This window comes from Canis lupus, chromosome 17, assembly GCF_011100685.1.
Source record: "Canis lupus familiaris isolate Mischka breed German Shepherd chromosome 17, alternate assembly UU_Cfam_GSD_1.0, whole genome shotgun sequence".
Classification (NCBI taxonomy): domain Eukaryota; kingdom Metazoa; phylum Chordata; class Mammalia; order Carnivora; family Canidae; genus Canis; species Canis lupus.
This window is the reverse complement of record NC_049238.1, coordinates 63354878-63374391: the sequence shown is the minus strand read 5'-3', so window position 1 is coordinate 63374391 and position 19514 is coordinate 63354878. Positions and strand designations below refer to the sequence as shown.

At 42.5% G+C, this 19514-nt stretch overlaps 2 protein-coding genes across 34 annotated transcripts in view; one reads left to right on the top strand and one right to left on the bottom strand.

The window, feature by feature from the left end:
- The window catches only part of SLC16A1 (solute carrier family 16 member 1), a 58317-nt gene extending 46801 nt beyond the window's left edge, over positions 1–11516 (bottom strand). For 2 of the 6 annotated variants that reach the window (XM_038562336.1, XM_038562331.1), the window contains exon 1: positions 6002–6152. The gene's annotated coding sequence lies outside the window, so the exon portion shown is untranslated. Of the gene's footprint in view, positions 1–4683; positions 5224–5247; positions 5770–6001; positions 6153–6837; positions 6973–11369 lie in introns of those variants that run through there. The other 4 variants (XM_038562334.1, XM_038562333.1, XM_038562335.1 and 1 more) reach the window with 4 other exon arrangements.
- LRIG2 (leucine rich repeats and immunoglobulin like domains 2) overlaps positions 6446–19514 on the top strand; it is a 153660-nt gene continuing 140591 nt past the window's right edge. For 9 of the 28 annotated variants that reach the window (XM_038562318.1, XM_038562306.1, XM_038562317.1 and 6 more), the window contains exons 1-2: positions 10449–11755; positions 17172–17259. Coding sequence is in view for 3 of the 28 variants with exons in the window: in XM_038562311.1 (XP_038418239.1) it covers positions 6926–6969 (44 nt within the window). In the remaining 25 variants the exon portion in view is untranslated. Of the gene's footprint in view, positions 6582–6812; positions 7149–9171; positions 11756–17171; positions 17260–18608; positions 18678–19514 lie in introns of those variants that run through there. The other 19 variants (XM_038562319.1, XM_038562300.1, XM_038562298.1 and 16 more) reach the window with 14 other exon arrangements.

Below are 19514 nucleotides of genomic sequence, written 5' to 3'. Positions count from 1 at the left end.
AAAAGCATGGAGAAAAATTTCTGTTTGTCAGTACAAGTTAAAAGAAGAATAACCTACAACTCAAGAAGGGTAACTTGGAGTCATATATTGTAGAAGGCTTAAATCTATCGAGACAAATACTAAATTTGGTAGGCACTAGAAAGTCATGAGAAGGTTCTGATTAGAGAAATGACATGACCAAAACTGGTAGCAGATTACAGAACAGACTGGAAATGGGGAATGGCAATGATAGAAGATACAAGGCAACCGCAACAATCATAGTAGCAGCAGGAACTAGAGAGTAATAACAAAAATGAAAAGTGGAAAACAAAAAAAAAGAAAAGTGGAGTGTGTGGAATGGGGGACAGAATGGACACAAGAGAGAAAACAAAGAGAAGGGCTTGACACATAACTGCATTTGGGAGGGCAGGGGCCTGACTAGGGAAGTATGAAGATGACTCAGAGGTTTTAAAGCCTGATTACCTGAAAGAATGTAGTCAGAAGACTAGGTTTGGGGGATGAAGGGAAGTTGAAAACAGGTAGAAATAACGAACCTTAAATAATATTTTAAGTTTGAAATGCCCAAGAGATAATTAGAAATGCAGATCATTGATAAGAATAATCAATCTCTGTACTTACGGAATTTAAAATCTGTATTCTGGTTACAGCTAGAAATTTAGATTTGGTAGAGATTCTACCAGAAATTCCCCAAAAGCTACAGGAACAAATAAGTTTTTCAACAAAGAGAATACCAAAAGAAAACCTATTAATCTAAGAATAGAAATTATAAATACTCCAAATACTAAAAACCATTTGAAATGTTAATATCAAGTGCTACAAACATTTTAACATAATACTGACTTTTAAAGAGGACATATTTTGAAACATTTAACTATACATTTCTCCAAAAAGATAGTGTCTCAATCACTTATAATGTATTAAAACATACCAACTTTAAATTGCCCTTACTATTCAAAAACCACTTAGAAGAGGATGATCAGAAGGTACCAACTTCTAATTATAAGCTAAGTACTAGGGATGTGAGGCACAGCATTACGAATACAGTTAACACTGCTATATGATGTATATGAAGGTTAAGAGAGTAAATCCTGAGTTTTGTTCAAAAGGAAAAAAATTTTTTTTCTGCTCTTTTTATCTAATGAGCTAACAGATGCTAACTAAGTTTTTTTGTGGCAATCATTTCACAATATATGCTAGTCAAGCCATTATGCTGTACACCTTAAACTTATATAGTGATGTCAATTAAATCTCAAAATAAAACAGGAAAAAAAAAACCCTATTTCTCTCTATAGAGGTATTCTAGAATGTTAGAGAGGGACTTCTGGGTGGCTCAGTCAGTTAAGTGCCTTTGGCTCAGGTCATGATCCCAGGGTCCTGGGACGGAACCGCATCATATCATGCTCCTTGCTCAGTGGGGAGCTTGCTTCTCCTTCTCCCTCTGCCTCTCCCCCACACCATCTCTCTAATAAAATCTTAAAAAAAAAAAAAAAGGAATTCTAGAGAATAAAAGACCATTTGCAAACCACTAACGAAAAAGTGGAACCACACGGTTAATAGAGCAGAATCAGTGATAACCAAACATAGGCGCCCTGATGGAAAGAAAAATAATACATCATCACCTATGAATTATATTTGTCCTCTCCCCCCACACTGTCCCTACTCTCAGAAATCAAACCTGAACTAATCTAAGTATGCCTGAAGTCTCCAATTTAGCTACTAATTTATAGGAAATACAGGGAATCAAGGGTCATGTTGAACTAGAACATGTTAAAACTATTCCAGAGGGACATAGTCCAGAAGATCCAGGATGAGGGAAATTTTAGGAAAAACTAACCTGGTTTCTTCAGCAAAGAAATTATGAGGAAAATGAGAAAGGAAGAAACTGTAGATAAAAAAGACATACCAGGGCAGCCCGGGTGGCTCAGCGGTTTAGCACCGCCTTCAGCCCAGGGCCTGATCCTGGAGACCCAGGATCGAGTCCCATGTCAGGCTCCTTGCATAGAGCCTACTTCTCCCTCTGCCTGTGTCTCTGCCTCTCTCTCTCATGAATAAATAAATAACATCTTTGAAAAATAAAAGACATACCAACCAAATGTAAATGTGTGACTATGTTTGGATCCCAAATCAAACAAATCAATTATTTAAACACAACTTGGGGAAGGGGGGCACCTGGGTGGTACAATTGGTTGAACATCCAACTCTTGGTTTTGGCTCAGGTCGTGATCTAAGGGTTGTGAAACTGAGTCCCATGTCAGGCTCCACACTCAGCATGGAGTCGGCTTGAGTTTCTCTCCCTTATCCCTCTGCCCCTCCCCACCACCTTGCTTTCTCTCCCTCTCAAATAAATAAATAAATAGACCTTAAAAAACAAAAAACAAACTTAGGGGTATGCCTGGCTGGTTCAGTCAATGAGAGCCTGTGACTCTTGATCTCAGGGCCTTGAGCTCAAGCCCCATGTTGGAAGTAGAGCTTACTGAAAAGAAAAGAAAAGAAAAGAAAAGAAAAGAAAAGAAAAGAGAAACCAACTGAGGAAAATTTGAATATTGCCTGGTTATTTGGTGATGTTGATTTTTACAAGTGAGAAAACAGTATGTGGCTGATTTTTTTTTAGGACTATCTTTTAGATAACTGAAATATTCACAGACGAAGTAATTCTATATGTAGGCATTATTTCAGAATAACCCAGTAGCAACTGTGGGGGTGTAGAAAAGGGTATAGATGAAACACTGGCTCCTGTGTTTGAAATTTTCGATAATAAATTGTTTAAAGCAGAATAAATAAGAAAAAAACATCATTATCAATAACACTAACAGAACTACAAAGAAGACAGGAATGGATTTGTTTCATTTGCAGCCCTGGGCTAGCCATACAATGTCATAGTTGTCCCCACTGCTTAAATGGAGACCTATACCATCTAATAAAGCATAAAATCATATTTGGTCAAGTTAGAAACCTCAGAGATATCATTAACTCTGGCTGGCTCAGTCTCCTACCTCTGGCTCCACCACTGAATCCTATGTTCCCCTCTCTTTCGTCCTCCCACTACTGTCTATCTCTATGGTCTCACAGACTCCCAACAGCCTCCTTTCAACCTGTTTCCCACACTGTATACAGAGTGATGACCCTAAAATGCAAAATCTGATCCCCAATCCCACTTACAACCCTTAAACTGCTTTTGATCAGCTTCCAGGCAAGAGTGCTTCTCTAAATTTTTAAACTAGTCCCTTCCCTAACCCTTTAAAATGACTTATAAGGCCTTCCATTTTCTGATATTATCTACCTCTCCAACTTCCATCTGTCCCTAATTTCCCTTTTCCCTCTTATGCTTTAGCTCTGATAAATTCTTACAGTTTCTCTAATGTACCTGTACTCTGACTGCAGCTTCAGCATTCGTGTCTGGAATGCTCTACCATCACTTCCTTGCCTAGTTAGCTCCTAACTTTCAAGTCTAAAAAGTTAAGTAGCATTTGCTCAGAGAGGCCTATCCAGATTGCTTTCACACTAGGTTGGGTGTCTTCTCACACATACAGAATACACTTTTGTTTGTTCCATAGGAACCTGTACTTTATCTATCTGTACATGTGATCACTGTTATTTATCTGCTCTCCAGTTAAAACCACAAACTCTAGGAGGGATAGGGCCAGAACTTGTTCACTGCTGAATACTAAATCTCTCATGGTAAAAATAAATAAATAAATAAATAAATAAATAAATAAATCTCTCATGGTGCCTAGTAACTAAGAACAAATTGCTGAATACATAAATATTCACAACTCTGGTCTGTTTTTCTCATATCCAAGGTTCCATCTTTCTGGTCTTCCTCTGCAACAATAACAGACTGGCCATAAAGGCATTTATAGGGACCTAAATTCTACATAGGAATGCATTATAAAGTGGACTGAAAACACAATGGAAATGAAGAACATAAACTGGAAAAGTTTCTCAAGATACCCATTTTAGTATAAAATAATTTATATCCATATTAGCAATTTTACAGAAAGCTCAAGAGTAGGGACGTCTGGGTGGCTCAGTCAGTTAAGCGTCTGCCTTCAGCTCCGGTCATGATCTCAGGGTCTTGGGATTGAGCCCTGAGGGGATTCTCTGCTCAGCAGGGAGTCTGCTTCTCCCTCTCCTTTTGGCCCTCCAACCCATTCATGCTCGGTCTCAAATAAATAAATAAAATCTTAAAAAAAAATAAAAAAGCTCAAGAGTGCTAACCTAATTAAATAGGAGTCAAAAGACATATTAATTCCCACACAAACATCAAGTTTTCACACCTACAGTGCCGAGTCCCTTAACTTCTGCAACTTCAGTTTCCTAATCTGTAAAATAAGGGAACCTAACTAGCTGGTTATTAAGATCTTTTTCAGGGTTAATATTATATGTATTAACATTTAGAAGATAAAAAGACATGTAAACCACTGAAACACTATCAACTGTTTCATCCTATGACCCTTTTTATCCTTTTATTTTTTTTAATCTGTTTAAGGATGCTAGAGCCTATTATGTTAAGCTTACAACCAAACCTTTAAACCCATTCAGCTATAAAAATCTCACAAAATGCTCTGCAGACCATTAAGTTGCATATTTTACAAGTCACTGCAATTTGATTAAAGAACAGCATTTATCTAAACCCTAAATTACTGAAGTATGTTAAATTTTAAAATAATACCTATACATTACCTATATTAAAGGCTAGATGTCTTGAATTCCCGATATTTTCTATGGCAATCTGAAGGCAAAGTCATACATCAGGGCTAAGACTTGGACTTATGGGTACTACTGAATGCCAAACGAAAAAAGAGAAGATACGTAGTCTCTAATTCACTGCAGTTCTGGTAAACGACATTGACATTGTTTATTAACGCCTAATTCCTACTCATACTCTTCCAAACTCTCACACAATTCAGAGTTCACCCTATAATGGCATTCCAGTAGTTACTAAGCCCACATTTGTTTTGCCAGGGCACTGACGTGTACGCATTTTATTTCGAAACCGGAATAACTTCTGGGAAAAAAAAAATTTCAAAATTAGTTATGGTAAAGAGTAACTAAACATTCTACTGTTATCAACAGACACCTAGTTCTTATAAGCAAACGCTGGAAACTCGGGTCAAGTAGAAATTCGTTTGCTTCTAAAATAATTACACAGTAGTTCTGGCCACTGCTTGTCACACCAAGTGAGTCGTGACAAAGAAATGAAACTCTAAAATGCACGTGGGGGGAAAAAAAAAAAAAAAGATGTACTTGGAACAAAACGCCGTGCATCTGAGCGAGTGTAAGGCTCCCCTTCAGATTGCTCGCTGCAGGGCCGCCTTCGAGCCCCGGAGCGCGAGGGCGCTGCAGCCGACGTTCAGCAGCCACAGGTTGAATGACAAAGAGTCCTCGTCGGCACCAGTCCCGACCCTCCGCCAAGTCCGCGGGAGCCCTGCGGTCACGTCTCGGCGGCGGGGGCTGCGGCTCCCACACCACTCTCGCAAGTCACCAGGTGAGGCAAGGATTGGCTGGCCCGGGCGGCCGGGGCGGGCGCGCCACGAGTCCCAAGTAACTCCCGCCCCGAGTCCCTTCCCTCGGAGCAGGACGCGGCCAGGAGAGCGCACAGGCACCACGTGAACCGGCCCCACGTCGTCCCTCCTCCAAATCAAAAGCATCTCTCGAGGAGGCTCCCGAGCGCGGGAGGAAACGCTACTTCCCCAAGGTCACCGGCACCCAAGCCCAGCTCCTCTGCCGGGCCAGGCCGGGCCGGCGGCCAGCACCTGACTACGGGGCCGCAGCTCGGCGGGGCGAGGCGCCGTCTCCATCGCCTCAGGTCTCCTTCCCCAACGCCGCGCTCCGGCACCACGCGGCTGCCCGCCGCCACCACGCCGCGCCGGACCCCGCCGGACCCCCCCCCGCCCCCGCCCCCGCGACCCAGGTCTGCGCCCCGAGGCTCCCTCCCTCCCCAGGCAGGGGGACGGCGGGGGCCGCGCCGAGCTCCGCCGCCCGCCGTTATCCGACTAACCGTTATGCGCGGCTCGCGCCGCCGAGCGTGTACGTGACGCGGCTGGAGTTCCGCAGGGCCCGCGGCCAGGTCGCGTCCTTCGCCAGCTGCCTCGGTCGCTCCCCGGGCACCCACGCGGCCGGCGGGTCACGTCGCAGCTCGCCAGCACTTTGTCGGGGCCGGGCCCGCGGGGCTGCCTTATAATCGGCGGGGCCGGAGCATGCGCACAGGGGGCGGAGCCGGCCCTCCCGGCCGCCGCCCCCCCCCCCCCCCCCCGGACGCCCAAATCGCGACTCGCGCCTCCACACGCTCTGAGGCGCGCGCCCGCCCGCCCGCCCGCCCGCGCTCTGGCGCGCGCCGCCGCCCCCTCCCCGCCACGTGACCCGCGGCCCTGCGCGACCCGCGCTCGGCGCCCCGGCTCCGCGCGCCTCTGCCGAGCCAGCCCCTCGGGTCCCCGGTCCCAGGAGTTCGCGGTGACCTGCGCGCGTGCGGGGCCCCGGCCCCGGCCCCGGCCCCGGCCCCGGCCCCCGCCCTCAGCCCCGGGCGGAGCAAAGGGAAAAGCCGCCGAGGACGGAGGGGCGCACCCCGGGGGCCGACTCAGGTGTGGGGGGCGACGGGCGCGCGGAGGAGCGGGGAAGCGCCTGCAGAGGAGGGACGGGGCCGGGCGTGCGTCGGCTCGGGGCACCTCGGGCCCGGGAAGCGGCCGCGGGGCGGGCGGTGAGGGCGAGGGCGAGGGCGCGGGCGCGGGCGCGGGCGCGGGCTGTGGCCTCCGCGGAGTTCGGGGAACTCGGGGAAGTCGCTCGAACCCTCAGGGCCTGTTTCCTGTTCTTGAAAACGGCAACAGCAGTAGGACAGACCTTACGGGCGCTTTTGGTGGTTTCGATAAGAGAACTGATTGAACTTCCTCCACGCAGAGCCTGCCAGGCCTCCCGGGGCGCTGGACCAATGCTGGGCGCTCGATACGCGCAGAAGTCGGGGAAGAAGAGCAGGTCAGCGCGGGGCGCCTGAGGCGGGTCCCTGAGGAGAAGGGCTGTGAGTGTCGGAAACACCGAGACGCGAGAACGCGGAGGCCAAGCTTTTAGGGACACTGAGCGTTCGGGACAGGATATAATTAGAGCCGGCAGTTTTGAGGGACAGTTCGCCGGAATTATCCTCCTAACCGTATGAGGTAGCCGACTATTATTAACATTTCACAAATAAGGGGGCTTGAGGCTCAGAGAGGTTAAGTGACTTCCCAGAGGCCACAGAGTAATTGGCCAACACCCAAAGTCAGACTCCAGAGCCTGGTTTTGTTCTCAGAGCCATTGTAGGTTCTTGAGCAAGTTAGAGCACTGGAGGTGTTATCAGCTCAAGTGATCCGCTTCAGTAAACACGAGGTGGCTCTTATGTTGGCTTTTGGGAAATAACCAAAAACGTATGAAGGCCTCCCTGCCTTCCAAGAGTCTGCAAGGTTCTTTGGGGAGATTGAGTCAGGGAGAAAACAACCGACACCGGATGACCACTTGCTATTTGCCCCCCAAACCAGCCCCTTCTACCCTGAATTGCCACAGCCCTGGGGAGTCGGCCTTAAGGTTTTGTCTTGCAAATGAAGAACTGAGATTGAGGAGTGAGGATTGAGGGGTCAGGTCCCGAGATGTAAATCTGCTTTACCCTTCACCCATTCTGTCTCTGTCTCTGTTTCTTTTTCTTTTTCTTTTTCTTTTTTTTTTTTTAAGATTTTATTTGTTTATTCACGAGAGACACAGGCAGAGGGAGAAGCAGGCTCCAGGCTGGGAGCCCAATCTGGGACTCGATCCTGAGACTTCAGAATCACGCCCTGAGCAGAAGGCAGGGGCTCAACCGCTGAGCCCCCCAGGTGTCCCTCTGCCTCTGTTTCACACAAAGAAGGTTTTCGGTGATAGTTCAGTGCCTCAGAAGACCCTATGGAATCTGTGGCCATGCAGTGCATGTGAGCGGTAACTGCTTTGCACCTTGGATAAATGCAGAGGAGGAAGTCATTTCAGGATTTAGAACAGCAGTGCTTCAGGAATGATGGGGTGGTAGCAGCATTGATGGTGGATGGTAAGAGAACTGAGTTAGGGAGACAAAATGGGACTGGTTCAGACGTGAACTTTATCAGAGCCAGAACTATAGAATGTAGCGGGAAGTGGTAGAGTAAGTTGATTCCCAGGAAACCTGAATAGGAACGGAGTGGGGTAGCTTTATAATATCAACCCAGAAACCAGATCTGAGTTCCAATTTTGATACTTGGCATCTACAAGCTCTGTATTGTTAGACAAATTATTTTGCTCTCCAAGCCTCATTCTCTGCTCTGTGAAACAAGGACAATACCTACCTCATAGGGTTTTTATAATAATAAAAATAGTATTTTACTTAAGTCTGGCATACAGTAAGCACTAAATAATTGTATAACTATGGAAAACCATGAAACTGGATCCTAGAGGTTAATCCTAAAAGCACTTCATTTGAATAGATTCCTTCCATGGCCCTAAAGGGGGCCCTAACAATGGGTTCACAGGATCATATTGGTCTTCTGTGGTAATTCTGTATTCCTTTTCTTGAAAATGTCCACCAAAATTGTATACACCTCAGGCTGCACAAAATCTGGATCTGCTCTTAGTAGGAACTGTAGTGTTGTAGAAAGAGTATAGATGTTGGAATGAGAAGGTTTGTTCCCATATCTTATTATTTGTGTTACTTTGGACAATTAATTCATTGAACTCTTCTGGGCCAGGTAAAATCAAGGTAATATATGCCAGCCTGAGCTGTTATGATAATCAAATAAGAGTGTTTGCAGAAGGGGTTGGTAAAACTTGGAAAGCACTCGACAAGTGTTTGTGAGTGCTTACAATTACAATACAGTTAATATTGTAATGTGTTTATAAAGTGCTTAAGAGGAAAAGGTCAGAAGCAGGGGAAAGGGGGTCAGCTTAAAAAGTAGAAATAGGATGGGTGAGCTGGCAAAACTGATAAAATGATACAGGTAGGGGGATCCCTGGGTGGCTCAGTGGTTTAGCGCCTGCCTTTGGCCCGGGGCGTGATCCTGGAGTCCCGGGATCGAGTCCCATGTCGGGTTCCCGGCATGGAGCCTGCTTCTCCCTCCTCCTGTGTCTCTGCCCATCTCTCTCTCTCTCTCTCTCTCTCTCTCTCTCTCTCTCTCTATGTCTATCATAAATAAATAAATCTTAAAAAAAAAAAAACTTAAAAAAAAATGATACAGGTAAAATTCTTGCTTTCCTGCCAGATTTCTTCCTGATTAGAGAAATTGAAGAAATAAACTAGTAAGCACAGGATCAGAATTAGAGCTGAGAAATTTTACAGAATGGAAATTAAGGCCCAGAGAAGCCAAAAGGCTTTTTGGCCACTCATCTAATAAGTGGCAGGATCAGAAGAACCAGATCTGCAGGCTCTAGGGTCTTCTTACTGTACCAAGTATGGTGGGTTTTTTTGGTTTGTTTGTTTTTTTGTTTTTGTTTGTTTTTTGCTTTTGAAAAGCTGTCCTTTTTTTTCCTTAAGATTTTATTTATTTGAGAGAGCTGGGAGGGAAGGGCAGAAAGCAGAGGGAGAGGGACAAGTGGACTCCACGATCAGGGTGGAGTGTGACACAGGGCTCTATCCCACGGCCCTGAGATCATGACCTGATCCAAGATCGAGTTGGTCACTCAACCAAGTGGGCCACCCAGGCACTTCCCAAGTGTGGTTTTTAAAATAAAAAAAAAAATTCATCATGGAGTCTTTCAAAATCATTACATCAAAGCCAGAGAAGGCATGGCGTCCTTTAGTGGCTTTCGGCTTTAGCATGAAATTCCCCAGTTTTACTTTTCTGTTTTAAAAGCTAATAGATGGATGATGCATGGGTAATCTGCTCTTGGCAAGCTTGTCAAGAGAGCAAAACTTCCACAGATATTAAGGTAAGAGTTGTAACCTCAGAAATTAGTAATGGGATGAGAATTGCAAATGCAAAAGTTTGAAAATTCCTAACAATAAGTTACTATTTAAGTTACCCCATTGATTTATATAGAAAAGAAATATAATAAAATTAGAGTATATTTTTTCTGGAATGTACATACCTCACCTACATTACCTTAATTCCATCATTTCTTTGCTGGAAGATGCTATTATCCCCATTTCACTAACACCAAACAAAGCAGAAAGGGATTTTTAAAAAATACTATGGTGCTTAATTGGTTAAGAATAATGTCCCTATTATAATTTATAATAACTCAAAGGGGAATATGGAAAATGAAATTTGAAATTTGCTTTGTGTCATGTATGAAAAAAAGAGTTTACTAAGCACATAACTAGCGTAAAGGAGATACTGTCAATGCTAAAAAGCATTCTTTAAAGCAGAGAACTCTTAGGGTATCTGGCTGGCTCATCTGGTAAAGTGTGCAACTTTCCATCTCTAGGTTGTGAGTTCGGACCCCATGTTAGGCATTGCGACTACTTAAAAATAAAATCCTGGGGTGCCTGGGTGGTGCAGTTGGTTAAGTGTACAGCTCTTGGTTTCAGCTCAGGTCAGGGAGGCTCATCCCATCAAGAGCCCCCCTCATTGCCCGTCACCCTTGACCTGTTTATCTAATTCAGTTTATTTTAACCAAATTGCCTGAGGCTCTGTTTGAATATGGCTATACAGTTCTCATACACTCCATTTCTGGTCTGATATAGCTTATGGTATACTTCTTACTGCTGCTAGCACAGAGACAGTTTTGGCCTAGACTCTTTGTAACCTATATCATTGTTTAAGATCTTTCCTGGCAAGCATTCCTTCTAGGCATGGTCCTACATATTTGCCAGACCTGTCTTACTTCCTTGATGCTGGCTAACCCAAAGTTCCTTCCTTTCCATCTTTAGTATTATAGGCAGATGGGGTGGGGATTGGAAATCATAATGATAACTTGATGATAGCTAGGATTAGGGAGTGCATACTATATGCCAGGCATTGATCTAAGCACTTTACACATATTAACTCATGTAGTACTCATAAAAATGCTATGAACTAAATACTGTTATAATCCCCATTTTACACATACAGATACAAGAGGTTAAGTAACTTGCTTAAGGTCATATAATCAATATTTTCTGGAATCATCAGGAAGTATTCATCATATAGTTGTCACCAATAATACATGAGCAGAAATTGTCATTTATAACTATTAATACCATAGGAGACTAATCCCTAGAGTTTGAAGGCCATCTTGACTTAGGAAAATCCTTTTCTGGTTTCCTTCTACCCCTCATAGGGCTAAACAATCCTAACAAAAGCTGTTGGCCACAAAATCTGCCTTTGAAACCATAAAATGCACTGTAGGGAACTACTCTCATGCTCACAAGGCACTTCTAGGCACTAAATGGGGACATGTTTTTTAAAGCTTAATTTTAAGATCACCTATATTCCAGGAAGTTCTGGGTGTCCTGGTGCCCGTATTACATGCTGTGCGATCTTTTATTGTGAGAACTTGGACCTTATGGCCCCTACTCAACAGCAGTAGCAGGCAGTTGGAACTCCTGAACAGCTGTACCTCAAGCCTGATGTGACTCAGAGGAGTGGTACATGCAATGAAGGAGGCCTCTTAGATCATAATGACTAGCTTTATGTATCCACCTGCCTGGGTAGCCAGGTAGACCTGGGGGTTCTAACTTGATCTTGATTCTGCACTGGTGAACAAAATGAGGCTTAAATAAACCATGAGCTCAGTCTGTGGTGACCTCTGAGAATTGTGAATCTGCCACAGTGCTTCCATGCAGTACAATATCTATGACACCTGTGCCCAGGTAAGGTCCAGGGACTACCAACCCCACTTCTGAGTTGTGTATTAATAGAGTGAAGCCTCCTCTCTCCCCCCAGCTTGCCTTTTATACAAGCCATGGGTTCAGATGTTACACTTGTACAATAGTAGGATTATTTTTATGGCCATAGAATAAGCTTATACCCCTTTGGGTAGGGTGGAAGGGTATCCTTAAATAAGACATTCTCATTGTCAATCGTTTATAGAGGAAGAAGGTCCTCACAAAGAAAAACCTAGAACATAAAAGAGGTAGAAGATGACTCTTGTGGATTTACCTTTTCGGGGAGTTAAAAAATGTTGAAGGCCCTCCTTACTGCTATGAGGGAAATGGCCTTTGCCACAGAGCTGCCCACTAGGAGCCAGGCCAAGAGGTTTTCCTGGACCCAAAGGGAAGGCAAATACTCATGTTTTGTAAGTCTGTTTATTGGTGCATTACTCTGCTTAATCCCTGAATTTTAGTTAGGTTTAATCTAAGTCACAGATTCAAACTGGAAAGTCTTCAAGGACTAGGAAAAGTTAATCAGCTCAGTATAAGATAATAAAGAGTGGTGAGCAGTGGGGTGGAAGTGAGTCCATACCCACTGGGTATGGGCCCAAGGGTTCAGATGTTTCAAGTGTGCTTCATGAAGCTCTTCCCTTTACAGCACTAACTACAGTACATGTTTGCTTGACATTTCTACATTGTACATTATTCATCATACATACAAAAGAAAACAATTCTTTAAACTCCTAATACTTTATTTTTAAACAGTATGAAGGGGAAAACAAAAATGACAGAAAATGGTGGGGGCACCTGGGTGGCTTAGTCAGTTGGGTGTCTGCCTTTGGCTCTGGTCATGATCTCCAGGGTCCTGGGATTGATGTGGGCTTCCTGCTCAGTGGGGAGCCTGCTTCTGCTTCTGCCCTTTCCCCTGCTCATGGTCTCACTCTCGCTTTCTCTGTCAAATAAATAAAATCTTGGAAGGAAGGAAGAAAATTGTGGGAGGGGGGGATTAGAAAATGAGGAATAGGTAGGCAGTTGGGGAGAGGATGCAAAATATATAGCAGAAGCTAGTCTGTTCCAGCTTGGACTCCGCCACGCTATTTAAGATGCAGGCAAAAAGGGAGGGTGCCTGCGTGGCTCAGTCAGCTAAGCATCCAACTCTTGGTTTCAGCTCAGGTCATGATCTCAGGGTGGTGAGATTGAGCCCTGCATCAGGTTTAGGGCCAAGCACAGAGTCCGCTTGAGGATTCTCTCCTTTTGCCCCTATCCCCTTTTGTGGACCCACATATACTCTCTTTCGAAAATAAATAAAATCTTAAAAAAAAAAAAGAAGGCAGGCAAAATGGGGAGTGCTAGCCACCCCCGGTCTTCCTCATGGTGTTGGTGATAATTTATGTAAATCCCCAAGGAAAAGTTTAATGTCAGAACAAGAGTTTTAGTAACAACATTTGGCAATTTCCTCCGTATATGGAGATTTCTCCTTTTAATGTCACCTCTGGCAGATCAGGATTCAGACCTAAGAGACCCAGTGGACTTCCTGACCACTTCTTCCACAATTTTTTCATCTCAGAGCATGGTTGCATTTTGGTCACCATGGCCACAGTGATTGAAATGGCCCGCATACATCCTTTGCAAGGGACAGCCTTCAGCCTCAGTTTCCGAGCAAACTCCTTACACACAAGTTCTTTTCTCTCTAATGTCTTCAAACTCATGGTCTTAGACTGAGGACTTTAATTCTATCCTGCTCTGGCAGAGCCCTCTTTAAGTCTTCTAGGTCTACAAATATACCTCTTAACAGTTAACCACCTCTAATCTAGTAGCAAGAAAGAAACTGAAAAATCTTGTAGTAGGGCAATACTCTTTGTACTATGCTACCACCCTCCAGGACTGCTAGTATACTCAGTACCTCAGGGCCAGAACTATCGTAAATCTTACCAAGCTCAGAATACACCATTCTTTTTTTTTTTTTTTTTTTTTTTTTTCATGAGAGACACAGAGAGAGGCAGAGACACAGTCAGAGGGAGAAGCAGGCTCCATGCAGGGAGCCTGATGCAGGACTCGATCCTGGGACTCCGAGCTCATGCCCTGAGCCGAGGGCAGACACTCAACCGCTGAGCCACCCTAGTGTCCCAGAATACACCATTCTGAGGCAGCCATTGTTTTCATCACTCCTTCATTCCCACCATGCACACACACCTCATTATTTTGTCTTACGTATACTTGCCAAAGCCACATCAGTGGGAACCAGAATCTGGAAAAGGTAAATGTCACAGGAAGTTAACGAGAGGCACAAAGACAAATTGCAAACAGGTAGCACTCATTAGGATAGTTATCTAAGTAGAGCACTACATACAGTGCTTTCATGTCCTCTTTCATCAGACCCAGTCAGGCTAGAAAAGAGTTTTTGCTTCTGTTTCCAATGAAAAGATGTGTTAATCTGGAAGCCTTTTAACTCCATCTTGTATAACCCTGGTGGTTCACTAGTCATTCCTTTGATCAATTCAGGTATGAGACCACATTATGGGTGAAACAGCCAAGATGTGCTTCAACCATAACATGGGACTGCGCGATTCAAGCTATGTTGACAACCAAACCCACTAACAGAATCCAATGGAATGACAGGGAGAGATGGACTCCAAGAGTTATTGGGGAGAGCTCTTTATCACTGCAACCATGCTCCTAAACAAAAGTTTTCTACCAAGAACCAAGAGAAATCCCATCCCATTTCCCCAAACTTAGAGCTACGTCACTAAGCAATTTTTAGCTTAGAAGTTCTTTAAAGTTAAATAAAGATTTTTAAACCTAAGTCTACTTAACTCAGCCTGTGCTAAAGGCTAGGCTATTTTCATTTTATTTTCAAAATCCTGAGGCCATAGAGAAGGACAATGATGAGGAGGATAATAGGCAGAAAATGCAGGATTGTTAAAAAAAAAAAAAGTCCCAAACCTGATCATTTAGCCTTTGTATATGCTGTTTCTTCATAGAAAACCCTTCTTCCTTCTACCTAGTAAACTGTGTACAGGACAACCTGGAGATGAAAAGAGAGGCAGGTAGACTAACAAGGGAGCAGTTTTAGTAATTCTATTATATAATTCAAACCTCTTCGTAATGCAATTTAGGTTCCCCACTGATTAATGTGAATTAATAAGGTTTTGTAATTGTAACCAGGTCCTTTCTACATAATTATTGTTTATACTTGAATAAATTGCTAAGGAAGGCCACCTCCAAATCTAAATTAAACGTAATGTTTCATTTCCTATTTCCTTTATGGGAGTACATGATTATTTTAGGGAAAGCATTGGCTTGAGAATTAAACTCCATGTCTTGCTCTATCTTCTTTGGAAAACCTAGATCTCTTAATTTTTTTGAAACATATTCATAAGTCTTACCAATCCATGGGAATGGCTCTTAGTGGATCCCCAGAAGTATTAAGGACCTCAGGCAAACGTGTACAGTCTTTGTATTTTAAAATTCAGGTATTCTAAAGTCCTGATGTGTTGACCATTATTAAGAATGCAAAAGCTGGGCAGCCCCAGTGGCGCAGTGGTTTAGTGCCACCTGCAGCCTGGGGTGTGATCCTGGAGACCTGGGATCGAGTCCCACGTCGGGCTCCCGTCATGCAGCCTGCTTCTCCCTCTGCCTGTGTCTCTGCCTCTCTTTCTCTCTCTGTGTCTCTATGAATAAATAAATAAAATCTTAAAAAAAAAGAATGCAGAAGCTGCAGAATTCAGAAATTATCTTAATGGTATCAGATAGCCATCTAAACATGTGATCTAATTTATACATTCTCCATGTAGAAAACTTTTCCTCAGGTTAACAAAGCACACTATATTTCTCCTTAATTTTCACCCAAGGAGAGAAAGCTGGGGGGAGCGAGGGACAGAGTATATTTTAAGGTAGATAAGAAAGGGCTAATGCTTCAAAGATAGATTTTCTATTGTCTATTGGAGGGGAGTTGAAATTATGTGAGTGTTTGGTGTGCCTGCCTGTCAGTTGAGAAAGTTAACCTTTCCAGGGCAATCTCTACTAGAAATTAAGGCTTTCTTTTCAAAAAGATTTTTGCCTACTTCTTTTCAGAGAGATGGCAAAATAATTTTAACTCACTGAAGAACATTTCCCACCTTTGGATTATCCAGTACAGCTGTAGTACAGTTCCTTTTTTTTCCTCTTCCTTTCTTTTCTTGTATTTTTCTTCCTCTTTTCATAGACTGGAAGGTATCCAAAATTAAAGGTGCTCAAAAATGGAAATATAGATACATGAAGGGTAAGGACAGTTCCATGTAATCAGGTCTGTAGGCAGTCTTCCTCCTGGCCTTTTCCTTTGGGCATTCTACCCTTATCGGGGGGGAAAAAAAAAGATTCTCCCACTCAAGTGCCTCACTTCCCTGAGAATTTTGATTTTTGTATTCAAGATCTATGTGGAGTTTGGTTCAGATAGATTTTATGACACCAAAATTGTTGAAAAGTAATAAATTACTGTATTTGTTTATTTTAAATTTTAGTGATCTCTGTTTTTAACTTGTTTGGGAAAGAATGAGCTATGAACTTTTCTCAGCCTTTGATGTAGGACTCCAACTAAAATAGCAAAAGATGCTGCCTCAAAGAAGCTAAATATTTTTTTCTTTAACAATTTAACTTGATATTCTCCTTCAAGATATATCACTACAAAATTCTTAAAACAGGGACTGTTTCTTCTCTTGGTATCCTACAGATTGCTTTATATAAAGGTACAGCATGTCTAATAAAAACTTGTTGATTATTTTAAAGTTGTGAGTCTCATTATAATAATGATGATAAATAGCAGTTAGCAGGGACGCCTGGGTGGCTCAGGGGTTGAGCATCTGCCTTTGGCTCAGAGCGTGATCCTGGAGACCTGGGATCAAGTCCCACGTCGGGCTCCCTGCATGGAGCCTGCTTCTCCCTCTGCCTGTGTCTCTGCCTCTCTCTCTGTGTGTGTCTTTCATGAATGAATAAATAAAATCTTTAAAAAAAATGCAGTTAACATTTACATAGCAAATCTTCTATGCCAGACACCATTGTAATTATTTTACACAGAGTTGCTCAACGTTATCTAGTTTTTCTTTTTTTTTTTTTTGTGGCAAAATTCTTTAAGAATCTGTGCTGCAGTGAATTCTACAATTCAGCCTTCATCTCCCCAACAAGAATCTAGAATTCCATTGTCATCCCTTTATTATTTTACTCCAAGAAATTCACTTTTTAGATCTATGCTTGTCCCTAGGCTTGACCTAAATACACAACAGGTTGCCGCTTTGCTTTTCTTGGAATATAAGGCAGTAAACAAAGCCAAAAGTTAACTTTGCATTTAGTGTAAACTCTTGATGACCTTCACTGAAGTAGGAGACACAATAAACATGTTGATTTGAAAAATCTGATTGCCCTACCTTTTATTATTTTTCAGAAAAATATCACTCAGGATCAGTTTCCTCAGCAAACGTAGGGAGAACGGATCTTCCTGTGTGGTGGGGTTACATCCCAATAAACCTATTGTAAGTTGAAATTATTGTAAATCAAAAATGCATTTAATACCCTTAACCTACCAAACATCATAGCTTATGTGGCCTAACCTACCTTAAACATGCTTAGAATGCTTATATTTGTCCAGCCTATAGTTGGACAAAATCATCTAACAAAATCTATATTATAATAAAATGTTGCATATCTCATGCAGTTTATTGAATACTGTATTGAGAGTGAGAAACCGAATGGTTGTGCGGGTAGAGAATGATTGTAAATGTAGGGGTTGTTTTCCCTCTTGATCACGTGGCTAAACAGAGCTGCAGCTCACTGCCCCTGCCCAGCATCACAAGAGGGGATCATACAGCATGCATATCTCTAGCCATGGAAAAGATAAAATTTCCAAGTGCAGTTTCTACTGGATGTATCACCTTCACATCATGGTAAAGTCAAAAAATTATAAGTTGAATCCTCCTAAATTGGGGACCATCTGTATATCAAATTTCCTTGTAATAGAGAGTAATGGATTGGTTACATTTAGAAAAATAACAAGGTGGCAATAGGTTTTTCCCCCCAATTCAAACTTTATTTGCTTTAAAAAGTCATTTAGTCAAGGTACCTGTGTGGCTTAGTTAAGCGTCTGACTCTTGATTTTGACTTAGGTCATGATCTCAGGGTTGTGAGATCAAGCCCCACATCAAGCTCTGTGCTGAGTGTGGAGGCTACTTAAGATTTTCTTTCTCTCAAAAAAAAAAAAAAAAAAAGAAAAGAAAAAAGATTTTCTTTCTCTCCCTCTACCCGTTCTCTCCCACCCCCCATATAAATTTAAAAAATAAATAAAAATAAAAATCCGTTTAGTTTCCTGCAATTATGAAATTTCACTGTTTTGCAGTGGTTGATAAAACTGCCAATAGACAAGCTTGGGACCTGCCTTCTTAATACGAGTTAGTTCATTTTCTTCTAGACCACAAGAGGTGTTTTTGCCAATGAGTGGTAATTCTTTTACAGATTTGGGGAATGGAGGATAATCTGGCTTTACTTACTTAGGAATTTTTAAAGAACTAGCCTAGAACCACTTATAAAAATGCTGTTCTTCTATCAACCAAAGTTCTTTTCTTAGCTGTATCACAATTCTGCGGGTTCTGGAGATTTATAGACATTGACCATTTACAGCCTTAAAATTTGCTGCTGTTTTGGCACATAACACCACTGCTATATGTTACAGATTCAGCAAGGCTTTCGTGCAGGTTTAAGATGTTGATTGACCTTAATTCATTTACTCTTTCATTCCATGTTTATTGAATGCCTACCATGTGTAATAAGATTTTTATAATTCTATTTTTAAATTGTTAATTCCTGTACATGGAACAAAATTTTTAAGGTACAAGAATACACAGTGAAAAGGCAATCTTGCACCCTGTTACCCAGCCATTCTCTGCACTTCCTCAGAGTAAGTAGTAACATTTTTGTTACTTTGTATCCTGCATATATTCTTCCTGTCCTCTTCTTTTTTTCACTTAACAGGTTCTAAGATTTATTTTTCTTTTGGTACATTAGATTAACTTCAATATCACAACCAACCAATTTCAATATTAAATTGTTAGTTAAAAGAAAAAAAACAGGATGCCCCAGAAAAGACCTTAAAGTGATATCCTTTTTTTTTTTTAAATTTTTTTTATTTATTTATGATAGTCACAGAGAGAGAGAGAGAAGCAGAGACACAGGCAGAGGGAGAAGCAGGCTCCATGCACCGGGAGCCCCACGTGGGATTTGATCCCGGGTCTCCAGGATCGAGCCCTGGGCCAAAGGCAGGCGCCAAACCACTGCGCCACCCAGGGATCCCTTAAAGTGATATCCTTAAAGTCAATAAGCACAGTGGTTGTTACAGAATCAAAAAGTTATCACAGGCTGTGTCTGCCTCTCTCTCTCTCTCTGTGACTATCATAAATAAATAAAAATTAAGAAAAAAAAAAGAGAAGTTAATTCTCAAAAAAAAAAAAGTTATCACAAACATTTGTCTTTTCTAAAAACCTAGTTCTAAAAGTAGAACAAATGAAACTCAAACGTGAAAAATTTAAAAGGAGTAATATATATTGAGAAAAGAATAGATATAGGCTCAGAAAAGGGAATAATAAGTTATGTGAAGATGTGCTTTGTCATTCATATGTGGCCAGTGAGTTACAGGTTGTTCTTTTGAATGATCAGCTATCAACAATAACCTGCTCAGCCAGTAAGTCAGAGGCCATCGAGGGGGCTCTGTGTCTTTCCAGTATCTCTAGCTTAGTAT